The 25,356-nt window shown below is 36.0% G+C and overlaps 4 protein-coding genes across 5 annotated transcripts in view; 2 read left to right on the top strand and 2 right to left on the bottom strand.

Annotated features, from left to right (window-relative positions):
- The window catches only part of LOC106132121 (rho guanine nucleotide exchange factor 10), a 29,901-nt gene extending 25,018 nt beyond the window's left edge, over nt 1-4,883 (top strand). Inside the window, exons 11-14 of the mRNA XM_060947404.1 lie at nt 73-333; nt 457-510; nt 875-1,051; nt 1,567-4,883. Of these exons, the coding sequence (XP_060803387.1) occupies nt 73-333; nt 457-510; nt 875-1,051; nt 1,567-3,195 (2,121 nt within the window). The 3' untranslated portion in view covers nt 3,196-4,883. The remainder of the gene's footprint in view (nt 1-72; nt 334-456; nt 511-874; nt 1,052-1,566) is intronic.
- Nucleotides 4,884-5,128: 245 nt separating this feature from the next.
- On the bottom strand, nt 5,129-13,002 carry LOC106132084 (coiled-coil-helix-coiled-coil-helix domain-containing protein 10, mitochondrial). Its single transcript, XM_060947558.1, has 4 exons — nt 12,918-13,002; nt 6,536-6,674; nt 5,840-6,056; nt 5,129-5,175 (listed from the first exon to the last, which is right to left on the bottom strand). The coding sequence occupies exons 1-4, from the start codon at nt 12,935-12,937 to the stop codon at nt 5,165-5,167; spliced, it is 387 nt and encodes a 128-aa protein (XP_060803541.1). The 5' UTR covers nt 12,938-13,002; the 3' UTR covers nt 5,129-5,164.
- On the bottom strand, nt 7,059-10,009 carry LOC106132061 (coiled-coil-helix-coiled-coil-helix domain-containing protein 2). The gene is made up of 3 exons (XM_013331375.2): nt 9,850-10,009; nt 9,620-9,764; nt 7,059-7,666 (listed from the first exon to the last, which is right to left on the bottom strand). Exons 1-3 carry the CDS (start codon nt 9,897-9,899, stop codon nt 7,427-7,429), a joined length of 435 nt encoding a protein of 144 aa, XP_013186829.1. The 5' UTR covers nt 9,900-10,009; the 3' UTR covers nt 7,059-7,426.
- Nucleotides 13,003-14,657: 1,655 nt separating the features above from the next.
- Nucleotides 14,658-25,356, top strand: part of LOC106132098 (transducin beta-like protein 2) — a 178,945-nt gene continuing 168,246 nt past the window's right edge. For both annotated transcript variants that reach the window (XM_013331418.2, XM_013331417.2), the window contains exons 1-2: nt 14,658-14,926; nt 19,330-19,530. In XM_013331418.2, the coding sequence (XP_013186872.1) occupies nt 14,776-14,926; nt 19,330-19,530 (352 nt within the window). In that variant the 5' untranslated portion in view covers nt 14,658-14,775. The remainder of the gene's footprint in view (nt 14,927-19,329; nt 19,531-25,356) is intronic.

Here is a 25,356-nt window from a genome sequence, read left to right on the forward strand (position 1 = left end):
AAAAAATATCCTTATTCGCACATTATTATAAAATACTTGGGCTAATTTAAGCTTTACAACTTTAATTTATAGCGAAAAGACGACGAGATGGCATGGGTCGACTCATGCTGCCTCCAACTTACCATCCGAGGCCGGGAAGAACCCCTCACATTCCGCGCGAGCGAACCCGGGGCGCGACTCGCGTGGGCTACGGAGCTACGACTGGCGCAACTCGCTACGGCTACGGCCAACACGCCCGCGTGGCGTCTGCCGGCTACGCAACACGCGCCGCCGCACAAGATGCCACTGTTCGTAGCCGCTACGCCGGTCTACTCTTCCAAGTGTCTTACTGAGGTGAGTCATATGACTGTAGCCTTTGATACGGCTACGAAGCTACGATTGACACAACTCGCTACGGCTACGGCCAACACGCCCGCGTGGCGACTACCGGCTACGTAACACGCGCCGCCGTACAAGATGCCACTGTTCGTAGCCGCTACGCCGGTCTACTCTTCCAAGTGTCTTACTGAGGTGAGTCATATGACTGTAGTCTTTGATACGGCTACGGAGCTACGATTGACACAACTCGCTACGGCTACGGCGAACACGGGCGTAGCGTCTACCGGTAAGGTAACATGCGCCGCGGCACTAAATACCTTTGCAGCTGCAACTCTTCAAAATTTGTTACTGAGGTGAGTTAGATGACTGTTGGCTTTCATTTATTAGTCTGATGTTCGTTGAATTTAAATTTGATGTTTGTCTATGTTGCATCGACACAAGGAGTCGCTTGACTATCAGCTACTAAACACATCACTCCCTTTTTCTCTAATTTAACTTAACTCTTGTTATCAGTATAAATCATCCAGCATATTCTAAATCAAGTCCATAATTTCAGGTGCGCTGCGGCTGTTTCTACTCGTCAAACGGCAGCTCCCGCGGCGCCACAACGCGTCGGTCTCGTTCGCTGCTGTGGGTGTCGGCCGGCGGCGGCTCCAGCAGCCACGTGGCTGTGCTCACACACCGCGCCGCCAAGCTGAAGACTCTGGTCACTTTGGACCTGCCAGATACCAAGGTATACTATACCCTAGTCACTTAAATAACAACTCGTCAACAAGGTCTATATTCTATGACGTTGTTCACGAATGTTTCCAAGTCTTATGGCTTCTGTCTCCTTCCTAAGTATCTCTTTACTTGCGCGACATCAAGGTATATACCGCTTCTTTGTGACATGGCTAGCCTTATCACAAACGATGACAAAGCTTAATCTTTTGTGCTCTCCGATAATATAGAGAGAGAAAATACAACATATGCCTTATCATAATTCGTAAATAGACGCACTGCTCAACGTAATTGATTCGATTACCCACTACTTGAAGATCAGGACATGCCCAGAACAAGAAGAGACTCATACCCAATTTAAGCATTCTAATGGCCAGTAATATTGGCCTATGTGATTTCAATCACTAAAGATATCTTAAAACGATACTGCTTCGAGATCTACAGTCTTTTCCTCTTAAGATACGAAGTTTAAGGCACAGGATTCATTTTCACATTGGTCAGTGATATAAGTACAATTATCTGTTTCAGGTGACTTCAATGGAATACGCAAAAGGAGTTCGACAAGTGACCACGCTGTGCGGCGACACAGTGTGGCTCGGCACTGAGGACAAAAAGATCATCATATTCTCCGGAGTCGAGCCGGAGAAGCAGGAAAAACTGACCGAGGTCCCGACCATAGCGGCCGTCACACAAATCAGGTTCCATTGCGACTCAATGTTCGTTGGCCTCTCAAACGGAAGAGTCTCAGTCTTCAGGAGGAACCACGACGACTCCTGGGCATTACAGGAACCCCTAGCCATAGAATTAGGAGACAAACCCGTTCATTGCCTATTACCAATTGACGGAATCATATACGCGACGTGCGCCCGGCGAGTCTTCGCCATTAACGCGCTGACGGCTGAAATATTACGGATCTTAGAACTGAAAGGAGACGATGACCGCTCCGTTAGATACTTAGCTCATTCCGGAGTCGGATTGTGGACGGCGTTTTCTGATTCGACGTATGTCAGCCTGTATCACGCAGAGACCTTCGAGCATTTGCAGAATATTGACATCGCCGCCGACGTGGCGAAGACTATTGGTGCTAGGGAAGGTAGTAAACCCGCCCACGTATCAGCATTATTGGCCGGACAAGGATTACTATGGGTAGGCACTACGGCGGGAGTCACTGTGACAGTACCACTGCCCAAGTTAGAAGGGCTGCCCTTAATCGGAGGACACATTGCGGTGTCCTATCATGCGCACGCGGGACCTGTAACTTTCCTACTGTCGCTGGTACCAGAATCGAGGGACGTTGACGTGAACGTCGTCAGAAGAAACTTGTCCAACGCCCGCGCGCTCGCTAATACTAGCACTTTACACGAATTCAAAGAGGAGGAGATGAAAGAAGATAATGAGAAACCCAAGCTCGAAAGAAGGATATCCGAGGAGAACAGTCCCTATCGACCACAGCGCGTTCAATCAGCTGTCGTTCGACGGAAGAAACCGGGAGATGTTCGCTTGAGTAAAACTTTACCGAAATGCGCGAATTTGAACGCGTGTGATGTGTACGGTCTATTCGGAGATCTGATGTTCGTAAAGGACTGTGTAGGAGAAGGGGACGTGAGCGGGTCCGGCGGTGACGCTCTCAGGCGAAGCGATCCCGAGCTGGCGGCTATTCCGTTTCGAGTCAGCACGCTGGACCGCAGGATCCGCATGCGCGCCGGCCGCCCGCGCAGCCTCGACTTGTCCAGCTGGTCGGTGGACTCCCGCGCCTCCAGCCTGTGCACCTCGTCGGGCAGCGAGGAATCGATGGCGCTTCGAGGCGTTTCTAGGAATAGCTCCGGAGCTTCGGGCGCCGCTTGTCTAGCTCCCGTAGCAGTGTCGACCCCGGACTCTACCTCTAGCAAGTCTACATCCTCTGATCGATCAATTTCGAGAAGCGATTCGGCCACGAACAACGAAACTAGACCGCCACCGAAAAGTGCGGCGAGAAGTCTTCGAGGTGCCGATTATATTGTTGGCGAGAGTGCCGCTAGGCGGTCTGTCGTGACAATAGTAGGAGGACGAGGGTATGTCGACTGGAGGCAAACCGCTGACGCGGCTGAGAGACCCGCCCCCGCCGCGGATCCTAACCCCAAAGACGCACATCTCATCCTTTGGGAAATGCGCTTGTGACCTGTGATTCGCCTTAGTTCGATTCTAATGTTAATACCTATATAAGACAAGACGAATCTCGTGTCGAATCCGACGACGCTAACTAATTTGAGACTTGTAAATTCCATGTTTAAAGGGCTATTATAGAATTTAATTAGGTTATATATTGTGCTAATGTGAATCAAATGCCTTATACTTTGCGACTGTCTTAGAAATAATACCAACTTATTTACATGAGAATCAAAATTTACACAGAGTGTAAATATAATGTGATAAGCTTTAAATTATTTTTGGAGGTTTGTGATTGGCGTCGACTCTGTTGGCCCGGCGTTCACGATGGTTTATTGTATAGTATTTAAGTGCTGGTGCATTATTTTTGTGATCATTTATATTGAAATGTTGTAGTTATCAAGATAATAAATTTAAGTCATTGTTGAAATAACTGTTTCACTCATTAAATTGCCGTCAACCGTATTTCAAAAAATGCATATAAAATAACCCATTCAAACAATTAAATACGAATTAAATAAATTAAAATACAAAGCCATATTAATTAAGAATGTAAATTATGGATTGTGAAATTTAACGTAATTTTCATTAATTTAAAGTTATCTTTTTTATTTAAAATTAACAACTTATATTAACGGTAATTTTAAATCGCAACCTAGTGGCCTTAATTTGCATAAATTTCCAGTGTGATGGTAATCGTTCGTTTAAGCTTTATTGTTAGGCATAAATTTAATGTCGCTTTAAGAATAGACTGATTTAGCTTAAGCGTTAAAACGTATTATTAGTTGAATTTTAGTGATAAGACGAATTATACGACACGACGAACGAAAAAAAACGGGTTTTGCATTATCAATACGTAATGTTATTCTTAAAATACAAATAATTTTGAAAAAATATAAATGTCCAAAATATCAATTTCTCACTTTCATTCAGTGTACACGAAACTAATTATACATTTTGAGAAACAATAACACGAATACTGTTAATTACCATAAATTTGATTGTTCAAGTGTTTCCCGGTTGTAAACCGTATTTTATGGTTGTCTGTTTTGTCACAAATATGTTCTTTGTTTTATATTTATACAGTTATCCGTTACAAAGGTTATACCAATCAGGTTAAGCGTCTTTCGCGAACGTTAACCTTATATAGCTATCCTTGTTGCTCGCCCAATTCAGTATGGTTTTATTTTTATTCTGTCTTGTTTTATCATATTAAATTTGTATAAAAACATTGTCTAAATCAGATGTTTTTTTTTAAATAGCAGGAAGGCTTTCGTTATATCCTTAATGTATGTTTAAGTTCTTATGATTTCTCGGTCAGTATTCATTTTCATCATGCAATTCCAAAGAAGGTTATTTAGCTCTGGCATTATTAATGGAAGTATATCGTGGTAAATTTCAGTTTTACCCACAGATTTTCAATGTGCCAAACAGATACCTACTGTGTTAAATATTGTATATTGATTACTAATTAGTTGTCAGGTTAATGTGTACAATTTACTTTTGTATGTGTAAATTTTTTTTTGTTAAGTTATGTATAATATCAGATTGTTTTACTCCAATATTGAAGTGCCCCCGATTTTTATTTTCTCGAATTAGAAACCTATGTTTTTTAAGTGGTCCCAAATCTTTATTTATACTGAAACGTCACAATTTGTATGTACTATGGTGTAAATAAATTTTAAGTTTATATGTATACACCTGTAACTTTGTCTTTTATTATGTTCATTCTACATGACATTTTCCTTTCACTGTGTGTCGATATTCACTAGAGCAGTCTGTTAATCGAATCGTAATCTGTAAATTACATGAAAGTCACTGTAATTTAACTTATTTATATCACTGCGATATCTTGATTTTCTAGTTGAATATCATTGCAATTTTACACATACTATGGCTCCCCTGTAGATAATGAAACAGTTTATAGATTATAATTTCTTTATTGCTAAATTATTATTTTTTGCTTATCATATGGAGCATTTTACGGTATCCCTGAAACAAAGATATAAGTTAGATAAAAATAACGAATGATAACACGATATCTGTTTCTCTGTTTAGTAATATAATAATAATAAGTAATCAATTCACTTCACTATTTTTCATGTACGTGTTTTAATGTATGCTAAAATTTTTAATCTTAATTTTCGTATTAGGAAATTTGAAACGACTTCGCAAAGTCACACATCCTATCTAGTATATGGTATATATAGTTAACGTGTCCCTAAGGATATTAAAACTGAAAGGGATCTGAAAAATTCAGGATAGCACACCAGCGCACACTTTAAAAACATCATATTAATGAGTACAATGTACTTTTTCTCATTGATTATGGTAAAACATACGTCCATGACACCTACATTAAAGTTGCAAGATCTGAAGTTCAACTTAAGCGAAGATAAATCGTAATGTGTGTGTTGGGTTCTTATCTTCACGTGCTGATAGTAAAAGCATTAAAAAACTTGGGATTCTTTTAGGCGATGAGCTAGCAACCTATCCACTATTTGAATCTCAATGCCATAATTGTGCCATATTGCTGAACGTGATCTTACAGTCTTCGAGACTATTGGCTCTGTCTACGCCCTAAGGGATAAAGACGGGATTATATGTCAAATCTTAGTTGCAAGGTTGTCCATTAAAACTGCAAGAAAATACATACGGTTGCGTCGTTTGCATTCCTTCAGCGCCTCATTGAATTGTTCGCATTCCTGTAAATTGTCGCGGTTAGCAGCGCATTGCAGGAAGGTGGATATCTCGAAAGCACAAGGCCCGGTGGGTTCAGTGCCAAGCTGATAGTCCTGCGGTAGATGCCGGACCACCTCCTCTCGTCTCCTTCCAGAGAACAAACTTGTTATTGCTTCACCAGCTACGTGACCCTGAGATCATTTCAAAATATTTTTATTTTTATCTTTTTGGTATCGAATGGGAAATCCTTTTTACGGACAACCCCCCGGGTCTTCACCCGGGAGAGTGTGGGACTCCTGGCACCTAGTGTACTAGCCTACCCACTAAAACCCCTCCGTGCGCCCTTCTTGCCATTTTAAGGGCATCATCTATCTCAACTCTTCCACTCACTATACATGCAAACCCACACATAAAACGTATTTATCCCTTACGGGATGGACAAGGTGGGCATACAGTTAAAAGTACCTATTAGCATTAGTAGCGACAGGTTGGTAGCCCATTGTTATTTATATGCACAGTGCATACCAAATCAATTGGTTAAATCAAAACTAAACTTTGTATCAATGAACTTTGCTTCTTCGACCAAAGTCCTCCCTAAAAATATCACACGAAAAATTATTCTCTCAAGTTCTAATGACGTAAGAGAAAATAAAGAATGTTATTTGCATACCGCTGCTGTTCCAACGGTGACACCTCCCGCAACTGCGGCGGCATCCCTGAATATAGAACGGCGCGGCATAGGAGTCACTATGATGGGGGGAGAGTGCGCAGGCGACCGCGCCTCTCTGCGAGAGTAGCCCCCTGATGATCTACAAAACCATCATCATTTAACCTGACAACGTTTACCCGTGTTCCCATAACGTAGTCTCACCAGGGGAACGACGAAGATAATTTACAATAACCACAGCTTAGTGGCACGTAGGACTAGTTGTGCATAACAGTTGAGTCTGAGGAAAACGCGAAAAGCACACCAAAAACTATACTAAAATATGGATCATACTCTTGGCGTTTGTGTCCTGTTATAGGTACTTCTTTTTTTTATTGTTATTATATTAATAGGTTGGTTTTTCGCCAAATTTTTGCCGTTTTTCAATACACTTATATTTGACTATTCAGGTTCCAAGGACTTTGCATTCCCTCGTCTTAGGATACTAGTGAACGACGGGCTATGTCGGCTCAAATTAAACACAATGTTGGGTTTAAGGTTTATTGTCTGTAAAACTCACTAAAAATTACGTAAAACAAACGGATAAATTGAAATAATAGATGCTTTTAATTCTAAATCACAATAACAATGTCTTAAACAATAAAAATAAAAGGACTAACATTTACTAAAACATTTAACCTCCCATCCCTCCCTCCAATACGATCACATTCGATGGTATAATGTACTAGGAAGGTGTTGCATATGACAGCTAATTGAGAATATCTTGATATTAAAAAAAAATTTGCAAAACTGAACAGAATTTGAAATCCTATGGCATAATTTTTGAATTGAGCTTGTAAACGAAAAGTTCATAGTGGATGATTTTTGTATCAGCAGCACCTTCCAAATGCTTATTTAGATGTGGTTGTTAACTTTGCATTGTCTCAGAGCCTCGTTGAAGCCCTCACAAAGGGAAAGATCGTGCTGTTGTTGAGCGCACTCGAGGAATTGTTTTATCTCCCAGGCGCACGGGCCCTGGGGAGTCTGGTTCTGGTACTGGTTGTACGTCTGCGCTGCCGGCTGTTGCTGCGGCGCAGGCTCGCTACTGCCTCCACCACTGAACATGCCAGTTATTGCGCTACCAGCCATATGGCCCTGTAACAAAATATTTTTAACATTTATTTGTGAATTAATGTAGGTAAGGTACCTAGTCAACATATTGTTATATGGGTTTCAAACGTCAGTCGTACCTCAAACCCTCTCGACACTTAGTCTTATTACCGGAATGTCCAGTGGGTTTGTAACAGCCATTTACTTGAACGTAATTTCCCTGAATGTCCTTTTCCCTGAGTGTCTACATCCCAGAAAGCAGATGTAGCTAATTGAAATCTTTCGAATAAGTTCCTATATTTTTACTTTAGATTGACTAAGCATTTATCCACAACTTTGTCCACCATAAATCTCTATTAACTATCATGTTATACTAACAACAAGTAATTCCAAACTAAGTATCAAACATTAATTGTCAAAAAAAAATATGAAAATAAAATTGACATATACACAAATTCTGTTAAAAAAAAGAATCCGGCAACAAGAACCACAGGTCCAGTTGATAGTGGTCCAAGGAGTCTGTTAACTGTCTCACTATGCATATTTTTTACGTGTGAGTGTTCTTAGACATATTTGATCAACATGAGTTGAGCCATTGAATAATTGTGCAAGTTGAAAGTGGTGAACAAAGACCAGATGTCGGCAAATATACTTGAGTAAAAGGGTACTGATAGAGAATATTGGTGATTTGAGGGTTCCTAGCTTAACCCCCGGGGCAAAAAAAGAGATGTGTTATAAGGTACCTGTTTGTGTCTGTTTGTCTATATGTGTGTGTTTGAGTTAACTGAGAGAATATTGATGGATTGATGACTTAATCAAGAGTGTAAAAAATTTTAACAAGAATATACAGAAAATGTAGGTATGTAAAAAGTATGAAATAAAAATTTTTATTAAAAATTCTAAAACCAGCCCATACCCAAAAAATCAAATACTTAGTCTTACCTTACTAAACAATTTACTTTAACTTCAACAAAAACGGACACAAAGAAAATGTATATAGGTGTGTGATACATATAAAAAAAATTGGTAAAAAAAAATTATGAGCAGTCCCCCAACACAACATTTCTTAGGTCATTGCTTAATATTGCTTAATAAATACTAAAGTACTTAGAGTTTCTTTGATTATTTCTTACTTTCTAAAGGGAACAAAAATTGGGTTCAAAATCATCTTTCATATCATAATTATTTCAAGATTCTTTGCAGTATTACATTGTGTTGAAGCAAGTCCACTATCTAATGTAATGATAAGATATTAACTTATAAACACACTTTGAACATACATACATACATACATAAACTCACACCTCTTTCCCGGAGGGGTAGGCAGAGACTACCTCTTTCCACTTGCCACGATCCCTGCATACTTCCTTTGCTTCATCCACATTCATAACTCTCTTCATGCAAGCTCGGCGGTTTCGGGCACTTTTGACCTGACCCTTCACCAGGACGTCCTTAATTTGATCAAGATATGTTCGTCTAGGTCTTCCCACCCCGACCTTTCCCTCCACACTTTGAACTTACACAATAAAATCAAAGGCTTTGACAACTAACATATTTTTAATAAAATGCTTATCAAAAACACAATAAACTTTAAAATAATCTTGCAAGTCATCAAACATATCCAATTTATTTATTCCCTATCAAAAAATAAGGAGCAAACACTCAACGATAATATTAGTTATTAAAGTATAAGATATTGCATATAAGTACTTAAAATACATTTATTTCATGTTAAGTGTTATAAACAATAATAGATCTTCATGATGATGAAAGTATGATGAAAATTTGTTTACTATAAAAATATGACACAAACAGTGTATTGAAAATAAAACGTCATCACAACATGTGACCATCTTCAGGTCACTGGGCTCATTGCCAAGTTTAGTCATCTAGAATGTTTTGTCACATTACACAAAAATTGAAATTTTTAAACTTTCTGCCACTTCGAAAATTGAATAAATGAGTTTGAATTATCCTGTTATGTAATGAAATACATACCACAGCTGATCCGACTGCTACTCCTCCAGCTGTAGCCGCCATTTGACCAAAAAGGGATGGCTGCTGAGGCTGGGCAGCTGCCGCTGGTGCAGGGCTCGATGGAGGAGCATGTGCTGGCACATTACGACTCGGTGGTGGCGAAGCCCTGAAAGTTAGGTTATAAGTGACGTAAATCTACGCAGAATACATTATTTGGTAACTTGGAACAACAAACAAGATTTATTGCTTACCTGCGCTGTGGGGCCGGTGGCGGACTCGCTGATCGTCCTCGGCGGGGCATTTTTCAATAATTTATGTCTCTCAAATATTCTTCAGTGCTTCCACAACGAGTTTGAATTTGTTACTGACTGAATGAAACAAGAGATGACGTCTGTCATCAATGACATTTTCCTTTCTAGAAATTTTGAATGTAGAATGCGGTTTGAATGAATTGAAATGGTCAATGAAGTTGTTCAATATGTTGTATCTCCTTTTATTATCAAAAATTTTTGACATTTAGACAACGAAAGAAATATGTTTCAAAGCTGCTCTTTAAACAATGAAATAATATTCTATGGAGGTGCCCTAATTGTTCAACTTGACTCAGAAATAAAAACTGATATATCTGTCTCTTTCTCACAACAGTGGTTTAATGGGAGAAAAAACGTTTACACTCTTTTATCAGCACCCTCTTCATTGGCTTCGATGTGTTTGTGCTGGAGCACCGCCATCTTAAGTAGCCCGCTTAGCTTACTCGTGGAAGTTATCACCGTGAGGATTTTACGTTTTTCCGAGGAAATCCCGTGTTTTTCTACTGTTTACCAAGTTGTGCTTATATTAATCGATAATAAACAACAAATGAAGTGTTCAATAGCATATTGTGGCTTATGCCAAAGCAAAAATAGGCCGAATTTAACCTTTCACCGGTAAGTGGTTAATATTTGGTTAAATTATGGTCTATCATACAGTGTATTTAATGAAATGTGTTTAAAAACCTTATTACTTTTAATCTTCTTTGTTGTGAGCTTAAAAAAATTGTAATATTCTCAATATTTCATTCACATCGAAAACATAAACACGTGTGCTAGTGTTGAACATCATCGAACATAGAATCTTATCGATAAACTAGCTGTGCCCGCGACTTCGTCCGGCAACCTATTTATGGATAGTTTGACAGATTTGAAAGAGTCTGAAATTGGATTAAGGATGAATGAGTTACTCGTCAAATGTCTGCTCTATGCCGACGATCAGGTTATATTGGCGTCATCAGCGGAAGAATTACAGGAGATGGTAAACTGTATGCGTGAAGCTTTAAAAGAGAAAGGAATGAAAGTGAACGTAAGTAAAACTAAAACACTGGTTTTTGAAATGGAGAAAGAAATGACAGCATGTAATATTTTGATTGGAGGAGAATGGAGCTTTGCATGCCTTTATGAGCAGTCAGAAACTATCCAAAAAGGCTCGACTGGCCACAGCCAGTATAGGGGCGTGTTGGTCCCGACATTAATGTATGGGAGTGAAAGTTGGGTATGGCAAAAGAAGCACGAAAACAGAACAAATGCAGTGGAAAAGAGAGCGTTAAGGAGTATGATGGGTGTGAAATTGAGTGACCGGATAAGGAACATCGTGATAAGGAAATGTTGTGATGTGAAAGAAGATGTAGTTACAGGAATAGAAAAGGGTATCTTGAGATGGTTCGGTCATGTGGAGAGGATGAATGAAAGCGGGATGACTAAGCAGATATACAAGGAGAGTGTGGAGGGAAAGGTCGGAGTGGGAAGACCTAGACGAACGTATCTTGATCAAATTAAGGACGTCCTGGTAAAGGGTCAGGTCAAAAGTACCCGAAACCGCCGAACTTGCATGAAGAGAGTTATGAATGTGGATGAAGCGAAAGAAGTACGCAGAGATCGTGGCAAGTGGAAAGAGGTAGTCTCTGCCTACCCCTCCGGAAAAGAGGCGTGATTTTATTTATGTATGTAATTATATTTGATTTCCAAACACTTTATCAGAATGACATAGGTAATAGATACAATATTGTTGGACCTTAGATTATAGCAAAGATAGTAAGGATTCCCGATGTAAATTTTTTTTTTAATAAATTTAATTCGGAAATAAACATCTTAACTCACTCGTCCATCGATAAAATATTATCGACTAAATGAACATCTCTAGTCCGCCATGTTTGTATCCGGGTTTGTTTATTTAGGTATGCAGGAAAAGTACATGCATAGGGCACTTCCATAGGATTGTTCTTCTGAGTCTTTAAACAGTGCCCGCAAGGAGACAAGAATGAACAATTTAATGAAAATCCGTCGCAGTGTTGCCAATTCTCATTGTGAAAAAAGCGCAGTGACGTGATTATTGCACTGTAGCTGTAGGCTTAGTACATTATCTAAGATAGGCCTACGTTGGACCAAATTCCTAACAATATTATAAATACTTAAGTACCTCTGTATGTCTATTACGCTTTGACGCATACACCACTGAAGCTATTATGATGAAATTTCGTACAGTGATAGAGTTGACCATGAGAAGCTATTTTTATTGTATTAAAACTCACCACCAGCCACCACACGAACGAAATCGCTGCAAAAGCTAACATTCCATAAAAATGACAACTAGTTTTGGTCCTCTATTTCAAGCGCTCCAATGAGTTTCCGAGTTACAGAGGAAGAATTGTATATTCTTAATTTTCATATCAAAACTGAAGCGTAGAACTTTACTTTCACTTTATTTTGACTAATTCGTTTCATGTTTGTTTTCAACGACGTCAGAAAAAAACATAAAAAGTGGTAAAATCATAAAACCATCAATAAATAAAAATGTAAAAACTAATAATTAAAATTTCAACGACATCTTTGATTATTAGTTTTTACATTTTAGAGCAGGCGAGTACTTATATTGCTCGTTTAATGGAATAAAATAAAATGTGCTTAGGTGAAATCCTGGTTTGAAAATTAGTCTTCTTAAATAAAATTATGCCAAAGATAATTTGACCGATCACTTTATTACCCGTATGCCTATTACGATACAAACTTTTTTTATTTTAATTATTGATACAAATTGCTGCACACACGTAAACAAAATTTAACTAATAGATTTGTGGATACGAAGGGATGCTCATGTTAGTAAATAGAAGACGCCAGCCAGCACAAGTCCAAATGGACGTTTTCGTGTAAAAAACTTGCTACTGGGGGAAAATCAAGAAATAACGACTTTTTACATTCGTTTCAGTGGTAGCCAAAGTTGTAATGGTGAGGGAAACCATAGTGCGGAAACCTGCACAATTTAAGTTGAAAAATTGATGTTATCTCACCTGCTTCTGCTTCTAGACATTATTTTTGTGATCGGCGTATCTTTTCTTCTGTGTTTTGTATCGTTTGAGTAATAATTTAGCAATAAAAGAATTTATATCCTATTAAGTATCTACGAAAGATAAACCAAAGTACCACTAAATATTATAAACTGACAAAGATTGCTGACAAATTTATATTTTTACTAGGTTTTATCTTAAAAATTTGCCAGTATAAAACATTAAAAAGTTTTCATGTCAAACTGGCCCAACTCCACTTGCTCATTTATGATTAGCTCATCATAGACCATTTTCACAATTTATCTGCAAAATAAGCTAATGAAGAAGTTTGTTTGCCATTACACATTACAATAAAATGGTGATTTTTACGAACCTAGATAGATGTTTCCATTCATAGATATAATCAAGATAGATGCAAAAAGAGTCAGAGCTCATCCTACAACACAAAAAAAATATACATCGTTGGAGCCGCGGTTCCCCAGGCATAAAACCTAGCCTGGCGGAAGATATCCCCTTTGGCAGGGGTCAAGCCGAATCATCGCTACCGCTACAGATTAGTTACTAGAGTTTTTTTTTAATTCGTAGTATACCTACCTATTTTAATTTTTTTTATTAAAAGAAATACTTTAGTTTATTGTCGAGTCTATACTAATATTATAAAGCTGAAGAGTTTGTTTCTTTGTTTAAACGCGCTAATCTCAGGAAGTACTGGTTCGAATTAAAAAATTATTTTTGCGTTAGACTATTTATCGAGGAAGGAGCAAAAAAATAATGGAATATGTGAAAAAAACGTGAATAATTATTCATCCTTAAGGTCTTCAATGATGCCCAAAATAATCATTCTACGTGGATGAAGTCGCGGGCACAGCTAGTCATTCATAATATAATCACGTATATTTGTTGAAAAGACGAACCTCTTTAAAGTTTTAAAGGGTTCTTCTAATTTCATCTTTGATTTGATTCTATCTTTTGATAGATTTTGTTTTAACATCCATGTCATGTCTCTGCCTCTCATCTTATATGTAACTTAAAATAAAATATCTTTTATTTTACTGAGTGCTCCGTTATTTCAAAAACCAATACTCTGCTTGATTAATACCTACTAGAGGCCGCCCGCGACTTCGTCCGCATGGAAACCCTATCAATCTCGCGGGAACTCTGGGATAAAAAGTAGCCTATGTGTTATTCTGGGTCTTCAGCTACCTACATACCAAATTTCATGGTAATCGGTTCAGTAGTTTTTGCGTGAAAGAGTAACAAACATCCATACATCCATACAAACTTTCGCCTTTATAATAGTAGTAGGATATCTCTCCAAACCTAGAGGTATACTAATAACATTCCTTGTGGGGTAGACAGACAGACTAGCAGTCTTGAAAGACTAATATGATAAAAGGCCACGTTTTGCTGTTAAACTTAATAATATAATCCTAAGTTTATAAGCCTATCCCTAAGTCGCCTTTTACGACAACCATGGGAAAGAGACTAAGTGGTCCTATTCCAAAAAGCATGGCTCACGTCAAAGCGCAATCAGGGTCAGAATGATAAAAATCATGTGATCATTTAGATCATTTTTAAAACTCCATTACGAATAAGTACATTACAGAAGGGTTAATGCGAGTTTTACTCAAACGCGTCAAGCAAGTAAACGCGAATTTGTATGGAATTGCCACATATTTCATTTCATTCAATAAAAGATTCGAATGATGTTACAAGTTTCATTCATTCAATCTGTCAGATTGCCTTGCTTTGCTCGTAGTCGCCGCTTGTCAAGTCAATGTGAATTTAAACCGCGTGATTGTATCCGCCGTGTTTTTGATTTCTGTGTACATTATAACGATTTGGTGGTGTTTGAGTGAAAATGGGCGACATTAACGCCGGTCTTAACATGAATGTGTTCCTCTTGGCAGGAATTACCTTAGTTGTATGTGTAATATTACACTTTATATACAAGACTATCTTTGGAAGCAAGCAAAAGGAGACATCAGAAAATGCAACGGAGAGTAATTTGGGTATGTATAACTTGTATACCAGTTAAGAATGCATCTAGATCTTGCTGTTTGAAAATAAACCGAGACATTGTTAAAAGAGCGGTTGTACAATCCCACGTGCGTTGGCATCACTAAGCCTGGTTCCCATGGCACCAACTTTACGTGTGTGTGTCTTCTTGCGGTTTTTGTTCGATGTGAATGGATATTTTACTGTTAAACGTATGGTTCGAAACGCAGATGACACACTTTCATGAGAATTTAGTGTTATTTAGCATTTTTACTTTCATTAATTTGAATAGTGAAGGTAGATATTTCTTTATTATAGATATTATACCTAGGTTACTCCCTACCCACTTAATTCTTAATTCATAAAACCAACTTAATTCATAAAAAACATTTATTATTTCAATATCCACCAATTTCTTGCATTAGATTGTATTAACTGTATTTTATATATTTAATTTATTCTGTAGGTACCTATTTAAATTGCACTCATGGTAATTTCTTGAGAAATACTCCTTTGTTAGTCATGAAGGCTTTATCTTTTTCTGTGCCAAATGTTATGAAGATTTGTCCAGTTCTTTTTGAGTTTTTGTTACAATCATAAATCTCTCTATCATGGGTTGTAAAGAATTGTATATACTTATAATTTTTCTTCCTCTACCCTTTTCTGTATATATTATAACAAGTGTGAGTTGTAGTTATAGAAATAAAGCTTTCTCTTTTTACATTTGAAGTTCCAGTTTTCATATCTCTTGAGCATCATGTACAAAATATTGCTGCACCTATTTATTTCTGTATATTGTTTAATTATTGTAGTTTTTTGTATGTTTATTATATTTTGTGTGGGTATTAATATATTTATTTAGTTTTACCCCACATAAAGTTCTCTGTCAGACCCAATGGTTGACTGGTTGATAATGCTTCAAGCATTAAGTCCATCCATTATGCTATACATTTGCATTTTGTGCAATGAAGTTTAAATAAATAAATAAAATATTTTATTTCATCCAGAGACAGTAAAAAACATGTGAAGGTTACAAATTCTTACATTGAGTTGAAAAGTCTATAAACATAATATTGCTTTAAATATGTAAATATTCATAAACTAGTAGGTATTTGAATAGTAACAGGTTTCCTATTTGTAGAAATTGGTTCTAGCATCTAACTGTATATTCTGTCACACCCAATAGGTATCTATTGAACTTTGAAAAGAAGGTACTTTATTGAAAATTTTTCTTTAAAAAATTAAGTAGCATTAGGGAATTTTTTATACATAGGTAAGTAATTTTAAATATTATTTTTATATTTTGAATAATTAACTATAACATTTTATTCCAATCATCAGATATATAACTGAGATAAACTATGAGGATATATATATCTATAAAAATGAATAAAAAATATTATTATATAAATATTCTTCCATGACTCCAAATACTTAACTTCTAGAAACAAATTAAAGATAAAAATTTAAGCCCATCAATGTTAAGATATACGTAAAAAGTAGCTTTGTCTGTTTTTTGACATTGTTTGGCTTACTTAACAATAACAAAATATTAAGTCAGCAATTTTATAATAAACCTGTTTCTTTTAAAATATCTGCACCACTCATGTCCTTGTAACTGTTTTGTTTTCTTTATATCAATGGGCTAAGTAAACAAAAAAACGTTTAAAACTTAATCAAAAACCATTTAGACATTCCAGATCAAAGAATATTATTTTCAAATTTTTCTGAATAAATTTTAAAATGATTTATAATATTTTTGTAAATATTTTTCCTTGATTTCTCATAGTGCCCATTCTATTCTTTTTTTTCCAGTATAGGCAACTTTTAAAATTCTTCTGTTGCTAACTTAATACACTGGAAAGTGGCTGTAACTTGATTTTAAAAACATTCAATTACTCAAGTGTTCATAACATTGGCCTGTATCTTCACAGATATAGGTATCTTACAAAACTATGTCATGTGAAAAAAAATATCGACATATCTGTGAAAAATAGTAAAAGTCTTTTCCCGCTTAAGGAATTCTTTCTCACACTCTGGATGCAAAACTTTATACTATAGGGAATATGCGATTCACATTTTTCTTCCATAGAACAATTGTAATTGATTGCACACTAAATTGCGCATAATTTAGTGCCTGCTCCAATGACACGCGGTTATATTTTTATTTAATAAACCAAGCATTGTACACTTGTTCAAACATACAGCAACAAAGACGCAGAAAACCTGGTTTTGACATGAAAACAATGGAAGTTTTTCAGTGCAATGATGACTCAATTTGTTGTAAAAAAAATATATATAAATAAATATACTTAGTATAGCTTGTTGAATACTGTTTGCATAATCCTGCATATCTTTTTTTACAAACAAATTTTATATTTAATAAATATTTTAATTAATAAATATAAAATTTGTTTGTACGTATTACGTCTTTCTCCCTTAAATGCAAAGATAAATGACGATTGCGCGCACTAATCGCGGCGTAAAAAATCCCAATTGTAATTATTATCTTTTGGATTAACTCTAGTACAGCTGTTGCAATACCTATTTGAAAGTAAAGCCCCTCTATTTTCTCGGTCTGTATGTATGCGCTAATCTCGGTAAGTTTTGGGCGAATTTTGTTCCTGTTTTAAATGTTACTATAAATATTGAATGTTAGGTTTTTTGAGGAAAGATTATATACTTTGCAGGATGTTTTAATGAAATAGCATAAGATGTTTGAACTTGAGTACGAATCATAACAAAATCGAAAATAGAGTGACACCAAGTAAAAGTAAATCAAAATAACTATAGACAAGTAAAAGTGTTATGTGTGTCTCAAAACGAAACAGTGATAATTTGGTGTAGAAAGTGCGAATTCGTTCACACATTTTCTACTGCAAATTCTAATATATATTTTGTTATTGTTTTTTCCATCGAATCACGGGTCTTTAATTCCAAATACCCATGCAAAAACATTCCAAAATCGATCAACACTTAATTTTCTCTTTTTCAATATTAATTACGAGTAGTTCAACATCGAGGGGCCAATTAGGTTATTAAATAACAAATCTGACTTTTTCGGGCTAAGCTATCGCTTAGTCTACTTCAATATCGTCTCACTTCCTTTTTTTCCGGTTGAGTCATTTTCACTCCATGTTATGCACGTTTGTATCAATAAACCATGAACGCATCATTGGAACCACGCTAAGCGATGTATGATTCATTTCTCACAGAAATAATTCCAGGTAAGATAAAGTAAATATAATAGTTAAATGAACTGACACAAAGAGGTGATCATTACACCATGGCAATTACCGCTCTGAGATTTCAAAATACAAAAAGAGCGGTTACTGAAAAAGAGGCACAAGAGTGGTTTTATATTTATCAATAAAATTTCCATTTCTTCGCCTAAAAAGTTGTTGCTAACACTGTCAATAGATGACTGATATCGCTTGCAATATAAATTGTACTCACACGCTTACATCATAAGTGTAATTCCTATCCGGATATCAGTTACCGGTAACTGATTTGATAATAGTAATGAATCAAGTGTTCATGTACTAATAATAATTGATATCAAGATTAATGCGATAAGGGGACTGTGTGCTAAACTTGTAGCGAAAGGATTTTCCTCTCTGACGTGTACGATATGAATATAACTTTTTTTGGATTAGATGGAGTCAGATTTAAGTCTAGCTTGTCATCATAATAGTAAATTATTTAGTTTAAACCTCATTAGTAGAAAGTGTGTAATTTCGAATTTTAAAATAATTTAAGAATAGAGAAGACGAACCTAAAAAAATAAAGCAAAGCGAACAAGACATGAGACAAGCAAGATAACTGAAACATTCTGCGTGTAAGATTAAGTTAGTTGTTTTTTATTACATGAAGATATTAAAACATATATTAATCAAACAAAAGAACTAATCTCAAATGGAGAATCAATTTAACCCGTGTTAATGAAAAGGGTTAACTATAAAACAATGAATGAACAAAGCATTAACACAATGCAGAAACGCATTACTCAGAGTGCAAGTATTAATAGATAAAACACGTAACTTAATGTTACAATTACATAGTCGTAAGTCATAACCATAACTCTACGTAACATGATCCAATGCAATCGTGGTTAAAATGGAAATTACGTCGTAGTCCCAACGCTTCCGAACGATGCTTCGTTCATGTGAAGTTGGATGTTGCCTCTAATCATTGCAGCGGATTATTTCCTACTTTAATATTGTGTTCGTGTTCTTTTTATAGATAATATTATAAGAACATTTGTTTATACCATCAGATTATTCTGTTATTTACAGATTCAAGTTGTCTTGATTAACTTAGAAATCGAAAGAAAAGTTATTTCTTTTCTTTTTCGTAAATCACACACTAAAATTAACCAAAAATGGTGTAATATTGTTAAACATCTTTTATTTTCTAGATGCTCCGACCGAAGAGGCTATCTCGGAGACTACAGCGCCTGAATACAAGGCCAGTGGAAAGAGTAAAAAACGTGCGCCTTGGAAGGGCAAGACCGAATTCAGCCATCCTTGGCTATTGAAGAATCTCAAAGGACATCCTGGAACGGTTCTCCTTGTTGACTTTTCTGCTAACGGAAAGTTTATGGCCGCTACCTGCGATGGTAAGTTTACATCAAAATTCATTTAGTTATATGTAATGACGAAAAGAGTAAATGAAAGTGATGTTGAATCGTGCGATGTTGTGGTAGGTCGCGAAATTATTCGTCAGTTAATTTATGGCGACTGTTGCAGAACAATTTCACGCATACATTCGGTCTCAACTTAGTAATATATTTTTATTGAGTCGTGACATGCTACATTAGCGCACGATGTTGATACGGTTCCAACGTTCAGTCTTTTCACTGATGGCTTCAAGCCAAAATGATTGACGACAACCAGCTGTCGATTGTTCGCAAAAACAGACTTCTCTTTCGTTTACTCAAATATGTGTTCGTCGCTTCAAAGTTCATGTAAAATTATATCCTTCATCAGCCTTATTTATAAAAGTTACTTAAATTTTAAGACACACTTTAAGTCATAGAGAAACGTTGTTAGTAACAGGATAATTTGTCTAGAAAATTTCCCATGACAGGAAAATCAACAGAATCATTTGAAGCGATTTACACGTGGCATTCTTAATGATAATGGTCTCAATGATGTGAAATATTTGTTGGTTTATCGTTCGTATTTCCTGCATAGTATTTCCTCATATGTCGTATAAGTTTTAATGTCATTTGTTCATTCATCTTCATTGAACTTTTTAATGAAATTTTACTTTATATTTGGGGCCATTATGATGAAGCAAAATTTATCAGTGTTTTTAATATAAATACGCTTTTGCTGAACAATTTTAGTGAGTTGGAAATTATACCTTTCAACTCATTATCATTGATTGAAATACGCAAAGCCACCGGCGCCTGCAGATTTTCATTTAACCTTTGAAGTTTTAACGATGTATTGTGGCAGTGTTTGTGGCTTCGCGTATCTGATGTTGAATGCATTTTCTAGCCGCGAAGACCTTTAGTGTCTCTATATCGGGTGAGTAGTTAATGCATCCGGTGTCATCTGAAGTGCAGCCATTAGAGAAATATTAGTACCCAACGCCATAAAGTACTCTGTTGAAACAATATATAATGACGATGGAATAATTGAACGTAGGTACACCATTATATTGAATTCAGGAGTATCTCTATCTTTGTGAATACATTTCGGGTCTTCAAGAATATTCAGTATTTATGAAGGTCTTGACTAATGGTTGCACTCGGAAGCGCTGGCTTCTCTGAGGCCTTGCGCTTTTTGTCCCACTCCGCTTCGCTACTGTTATGTGTAATTTGGAGGTCCGTCGGTCTAAGCCAGAAGGCTAATTTGTACCAGCATTTATAGAAAATACCATATATAAGAAAAATTCTAATCATGAAGGTACTTCGTAAAAATTTTTATGACCGAATTGAACCGGAAGGTAACTTATAGAGTGTTAATTTATTGATAATTAAATGACTCTTAGAAACAGCTTTGATGTTTGAACTAATCCGCAATTTTCAGAAGTCAAATGAAAACGTTACGAATAATTTTTTTTAATACCAAAGACATATTAATGGTTTTATTGTAGCTTTAAGGCGTGGCCTTGGAAATCATGGTATTTCTTACGCCTACAGTACATTGGTGAGACTGAAACCATACTTTTGTACAATTGTTATAACAAGGGAACAAATAGACAACGGCAACACGTTTCATATTATTTATTTACAATGAGGACATTTCGACGCATTTCAAGTGCAAATATTCAATTTCGTCTTAGTATTGAACCGATCGCTGATTGTTATATTTAGTACCTACTACGAGATAACAAATTATTATTGACCTCAATTAAAAGCTGGCAATAAATATTATCGACTTCCGACTTTTTGAGAGCCATTGATAATGTTATTATTTAACCTCCTGACACTAAAGGCGATGAAAAAAGCTAAGTGATGAATGCGTGATTATAATGCTGTATCCATGTATCTGCAGAAATATCTTTTATGATGTTTTATTGTTTTCATACTTATGCGAGATTTTATTACTTTCTATCTTATCCTGACATTTAAAAAAAATATATGCCCGAAATCGTTAAAATTTTTTGTTTCTAGTTTAGTTCAAAAACTGGGAACTACCAAAACGTGTGAGAATTAGGTTTTCACACTTTTATAACAACGAAAAAAAAAACAATTTTCCCGCTCTAGTTGTGGCGCGTTCGAGTTTCAAAGTGCACACCCGACGTGTTCGCGACAGACCACACCGCCAGCGGCCACTATAACCGGAATGATTGCTGTGATAGCGCGGTCGCTCACCTCACAGAAACGTCTGCGACCCTGTTCTGCTTTGTTTACATTCACACTGATAGGTAGCAGCTACAACTAGGCCAGGTTCTGTGTTTGAATGAAATATTTGGTTAGTGGCCACTATTCTCTGATGATTATAGGCGAGCGAAAGTTGTAACTTATAATGTAACTCCTGAAGGTCCAGTCTTGTCAAAGCTGCAAATTCCTTAAAAATCTATCCTAGTTATTGTGTTTTTCGTTAACAAACAAAATACAATTCTTTCTTTATAAAATTGAATTTCATTGGACTTAGAATCAACAAGATGAGCATATGCTTATAATGAAAAAATCTAATCATGAATATATTTAAAGTAAACTAAAACAAATTTGTTAAAAGTTCGCCGTAGAAAAAATTTTGTGCTATAAAGAAGTCCAATAATCATTGACTACTATAAAGATTGACCCTTTAGTCGGAATCGGAACATTTCAAAATCAAACTTGAACCCTTTGTCAAATAATCGCGAGAGCATTCGCCGTAATGTGAATTAGTTCGAATTGAGTCATAATATCATACATTTATATTTGATAATAATATTTATAATTACACAGGATTAAAATTAAGTCGCAATAGTCGACAATTAATATTTGATTGCTGCGTAGATAAGGCAAGGTCGCGAGTATGTGAAATAATTAAAACTAATCATTGGTGAGAAAGTCAATTATTCATTCCCTTAATCGCCATAGTCTACGATACGAACGCATTGAATATTGATTGATTCCTATAGTCCTTACACACCGTAGGTGTCTTAAACACTAAACATTGAGCGTTATCAGTATTTGCTCAATTTTAGTATACTTTTGAACGTAAGACAATGATCACAATAATATAAAGATCTTATCTCACGTAATATAATTCTTGTAACAATGTAAGTGTGATGACGCGTGAAGTTTGGCCATGCCGCGACCTAGGGCGTTTGTCCTCGCCGCACACTGATCGACCATAACGTTACTTATTTCTGCATTTAATAATGACAAAAATACACTCGACACAAAAATAACAACAAAAAATTAAGTTCCGTCAATATAGAAACCGGAATAAAATCTGTTAAGGATACGAGTAATTAATTATAAGAACTAATAATAAATGAAGAAAATAAATAAATAAAATACTGTAGGTGTAAGTTTAGACTACGCTCATTATTGCTTAAAAAGCATTAGATGATTCTTAAATATATTTATGTGGGATTTTAGACACATTTTACAATCAATTGTAATTGCTTCTGTGAGTCATAGTGGCATTAATCATATAGAAGTACATGTTCCATAAAAAAAACATCGGGCAATACACTTGATGTGGGTGGATGTCAGAGCGATGATAGACATAATGCCCATATAGCAAGATGTATCACGACAATTCGATTTTTTCCTAATTGAGTCAGTGTGGCAGGCAGCCGACCGTCAAAACTTTTCCAAATTTTTTCGCAGTGTTTAAAAAATACTCGGATGAGACACGCGGGCTGTAACAGACACTAAGTTTTAAAGAGAGCAGAGAAAGCCGATGAGAATAATATTAAAAGGATCTTTAAGATGGAAGTGGAAATTGGATTTCGAAATAGAAGTTCGAAAAAGAGACAGATGCATAGCGCGAAGGAAATTACGAGTGACATGACAAGTGACAAAAAGTATGGGAAGAAACTAACTATGTTAAAAGATACATTAAGAATCATGTGTAGATAATAAGATCCGGCTGGGGTATATGACATTACGTGATATTGTGAATTGTAATAAATGTAAGCCGGTGCAACTGTTGGTGAAATCGGCGATTGCAACCACTCCTGCAAGTTACGTAAGTTAGCGAGCGTTAAATAAAATCATGATGTGATTGCTGGATTTTAGAACGGCGCTAGATGCTGAGCCGATCTTTATAGACTGGTTAAAAACTGTGCCAACTTTATGGCAAAAAATACTTCTGGAAAAATTAGTAATTAGTAACATTTCTAAATAGGCGATTGGCCGGAAGCACATCGTCCTTTGCACTTTTAAGAAATTGTTAACCAACTCAAGATTTTTTAAACCTATCATGGTTTTTGTTAACCGTTTCTTATATGAGCTAGCTATTGTCGGTAGAGTTAAGTAGGCCGTCTTAACCACGATGTAAAAAAACTGTTACCACCACATAATAATGAAGACATAACAATAACCCGAGTACATTAGAACACTAAACAGAGACCACGCAAATGAAAAATAGTTTTAATTGTTAATTTAGTTACTGTCGTAAGAGGTACGTGCGTAGTCGTCCCACTGATATGGGGTTATCTGGCGTCGCATCATTGCTGAAACCTTGACGGTTACTTCCTACTTTACATTGTTGATTTTGGCACGGCATTTAAGCACTTGTCTTATGTAAGACTAGCGATCTACCTCGATTCACACAGTATTAATTATTAGGTATAACTTAGCAAATACAAGTGGCTTTGTTTTTTTAGCTTAGTGTTAATGATATACATAGTCTTACTAGAATTCACAAGGCTTGAATTGAAGTTAAACATATCACTTGTAACGTTAAAATGATTTTTTGCCGAAATACGAGTACTTATAACCTTCTGAATTTGTTTTTGTGTTTAACATAATACAAAATATCATATACCAATATTTACTTGGTGAAAATCTTGGGTTCAGTTTTATCGTTCTTGTCATGGGGACCACACAATTGATGACAAAGTGTGACTAATTGTTCGAGACACATTGATGTCAAACAATAGATCATTATTGGATACTTTAGACTAATTGTATAGTTTTCTACCATACATGCTAAGTCTTTGATCTATCGCTTTAGTTGAGCTACCAATATCTCTTGGTTAGAGCTGTGTGTTGACTAGTTTCTTAATAGTTTTTTTGTTAAATTATTAAAATTTATTTTGTTGTTATCAAACGTTTTGGATTCTTTAAAAAAACACTTTCACTTTACAAATTCATTGCAAGACAAATTAAATTATTTTGCTGATATCCATTACAATATGATCTATAAGACTTTATAAAAGCTTGTTATTAAATGAAATCCTTGCTATAAATAGTAACGTATTTATTTGTCTAATTACATTAAAAGCGGATTTAACGACAGGCTGTAATCATTTAAAGTGAAGTCTTAACATCTCATTAGAACTGGACGATTGCCTTGACATCCTTACAGAGTATCATCTCTCAAGTCTATTGTAAAAAATACTTCAGAATCAATTTACAAAGTGTTGTTAACTATTTTATCGTTTGCACTTAATTGTGTAACATCATACTATTCGTACACATTATTTTTATCATTTCATTAAAATCACTGTCATCGCATTAGTCTGTTGCGGATATGATAAAAATATAGTTATATCAGTCTGGTCAATGAAACTGTGATTCTGTAATAACGGATTAAAGGTTATTTGGATTACGTATTAAATATAAATACATCTCAATGAGCTTTGTAATTGTCTAAACTCTCCATCTCATGTTTGCGTATTGCCAGTTGCACCCCATCCTGGAGTCCTCTTGGCAGAAATAGTAGTACAGTCGCTATAATAGAGGCGAATTTGGAGTTAATTTGGTCGTACTAGTTTCGTTGTAGTCGTTACGCACATACTTCTCCAGCTGCTTTCTGTTCTCAAC

The sequence above is a fragment of the Amyelois transitella genome, chromosome 13 (assembly GCF_032362555.1).
Source record: "Amyelois transitella isolate CPQ chromosome 13, ilAmyTran1.1, whole genome shotgun sequence".
Classification (NCBI taxonomy): Eukaryota; Metazoa; Arthropoda; class Insecta; order Lepidoptera; family Pyralidae; genus Amyelois; species Amyelois transitella.

Bases quoted from the DNA above. Each gene is read 5' to 3' on its own strand.
- LOC106132061 (XM_013331375.2), bottom strand. From the start codon at position 9,899: ATGCCCCGCCGAGGACGATCAGCGAGTCCGCCACCGGCCCCACAGCGC. The intron at 9,765-9,849 runs GTAAGCAATAAA...CCTAACTTTCAG, and splicing joins CCACCGGCCCCACAGCGCAG to GGCTTCGCCACCACCGAGTC. The intron at 7,667-9,619 runs GTATGTATTTCA...ATTTTGTTACAG, and splicing joins TAGCAGTCGGATCAGCTGTG to GGCCATATGGCTGGTAGCGC.
- LOC106132084 (XM_060947558.1), bottom strand. From the start codon at position 12,937: ATGTCTAGAAGCAGAAGCAG. The intron at 6,675-12,917 runs GTGAGATAACAT...ATGGTTTTGTAG, and splicing joins ATGTCTAGAAGCAGAAGCAG to ATCATCAGGGGGCTACTCTC. The intron at 6,057-6,535 runs GTATGCAAATAA...AAATGATCTCAG, and splicing joins TCACCGTTGGAACAGCAGCG to GGTCACGTAGCTGGTGAAGC.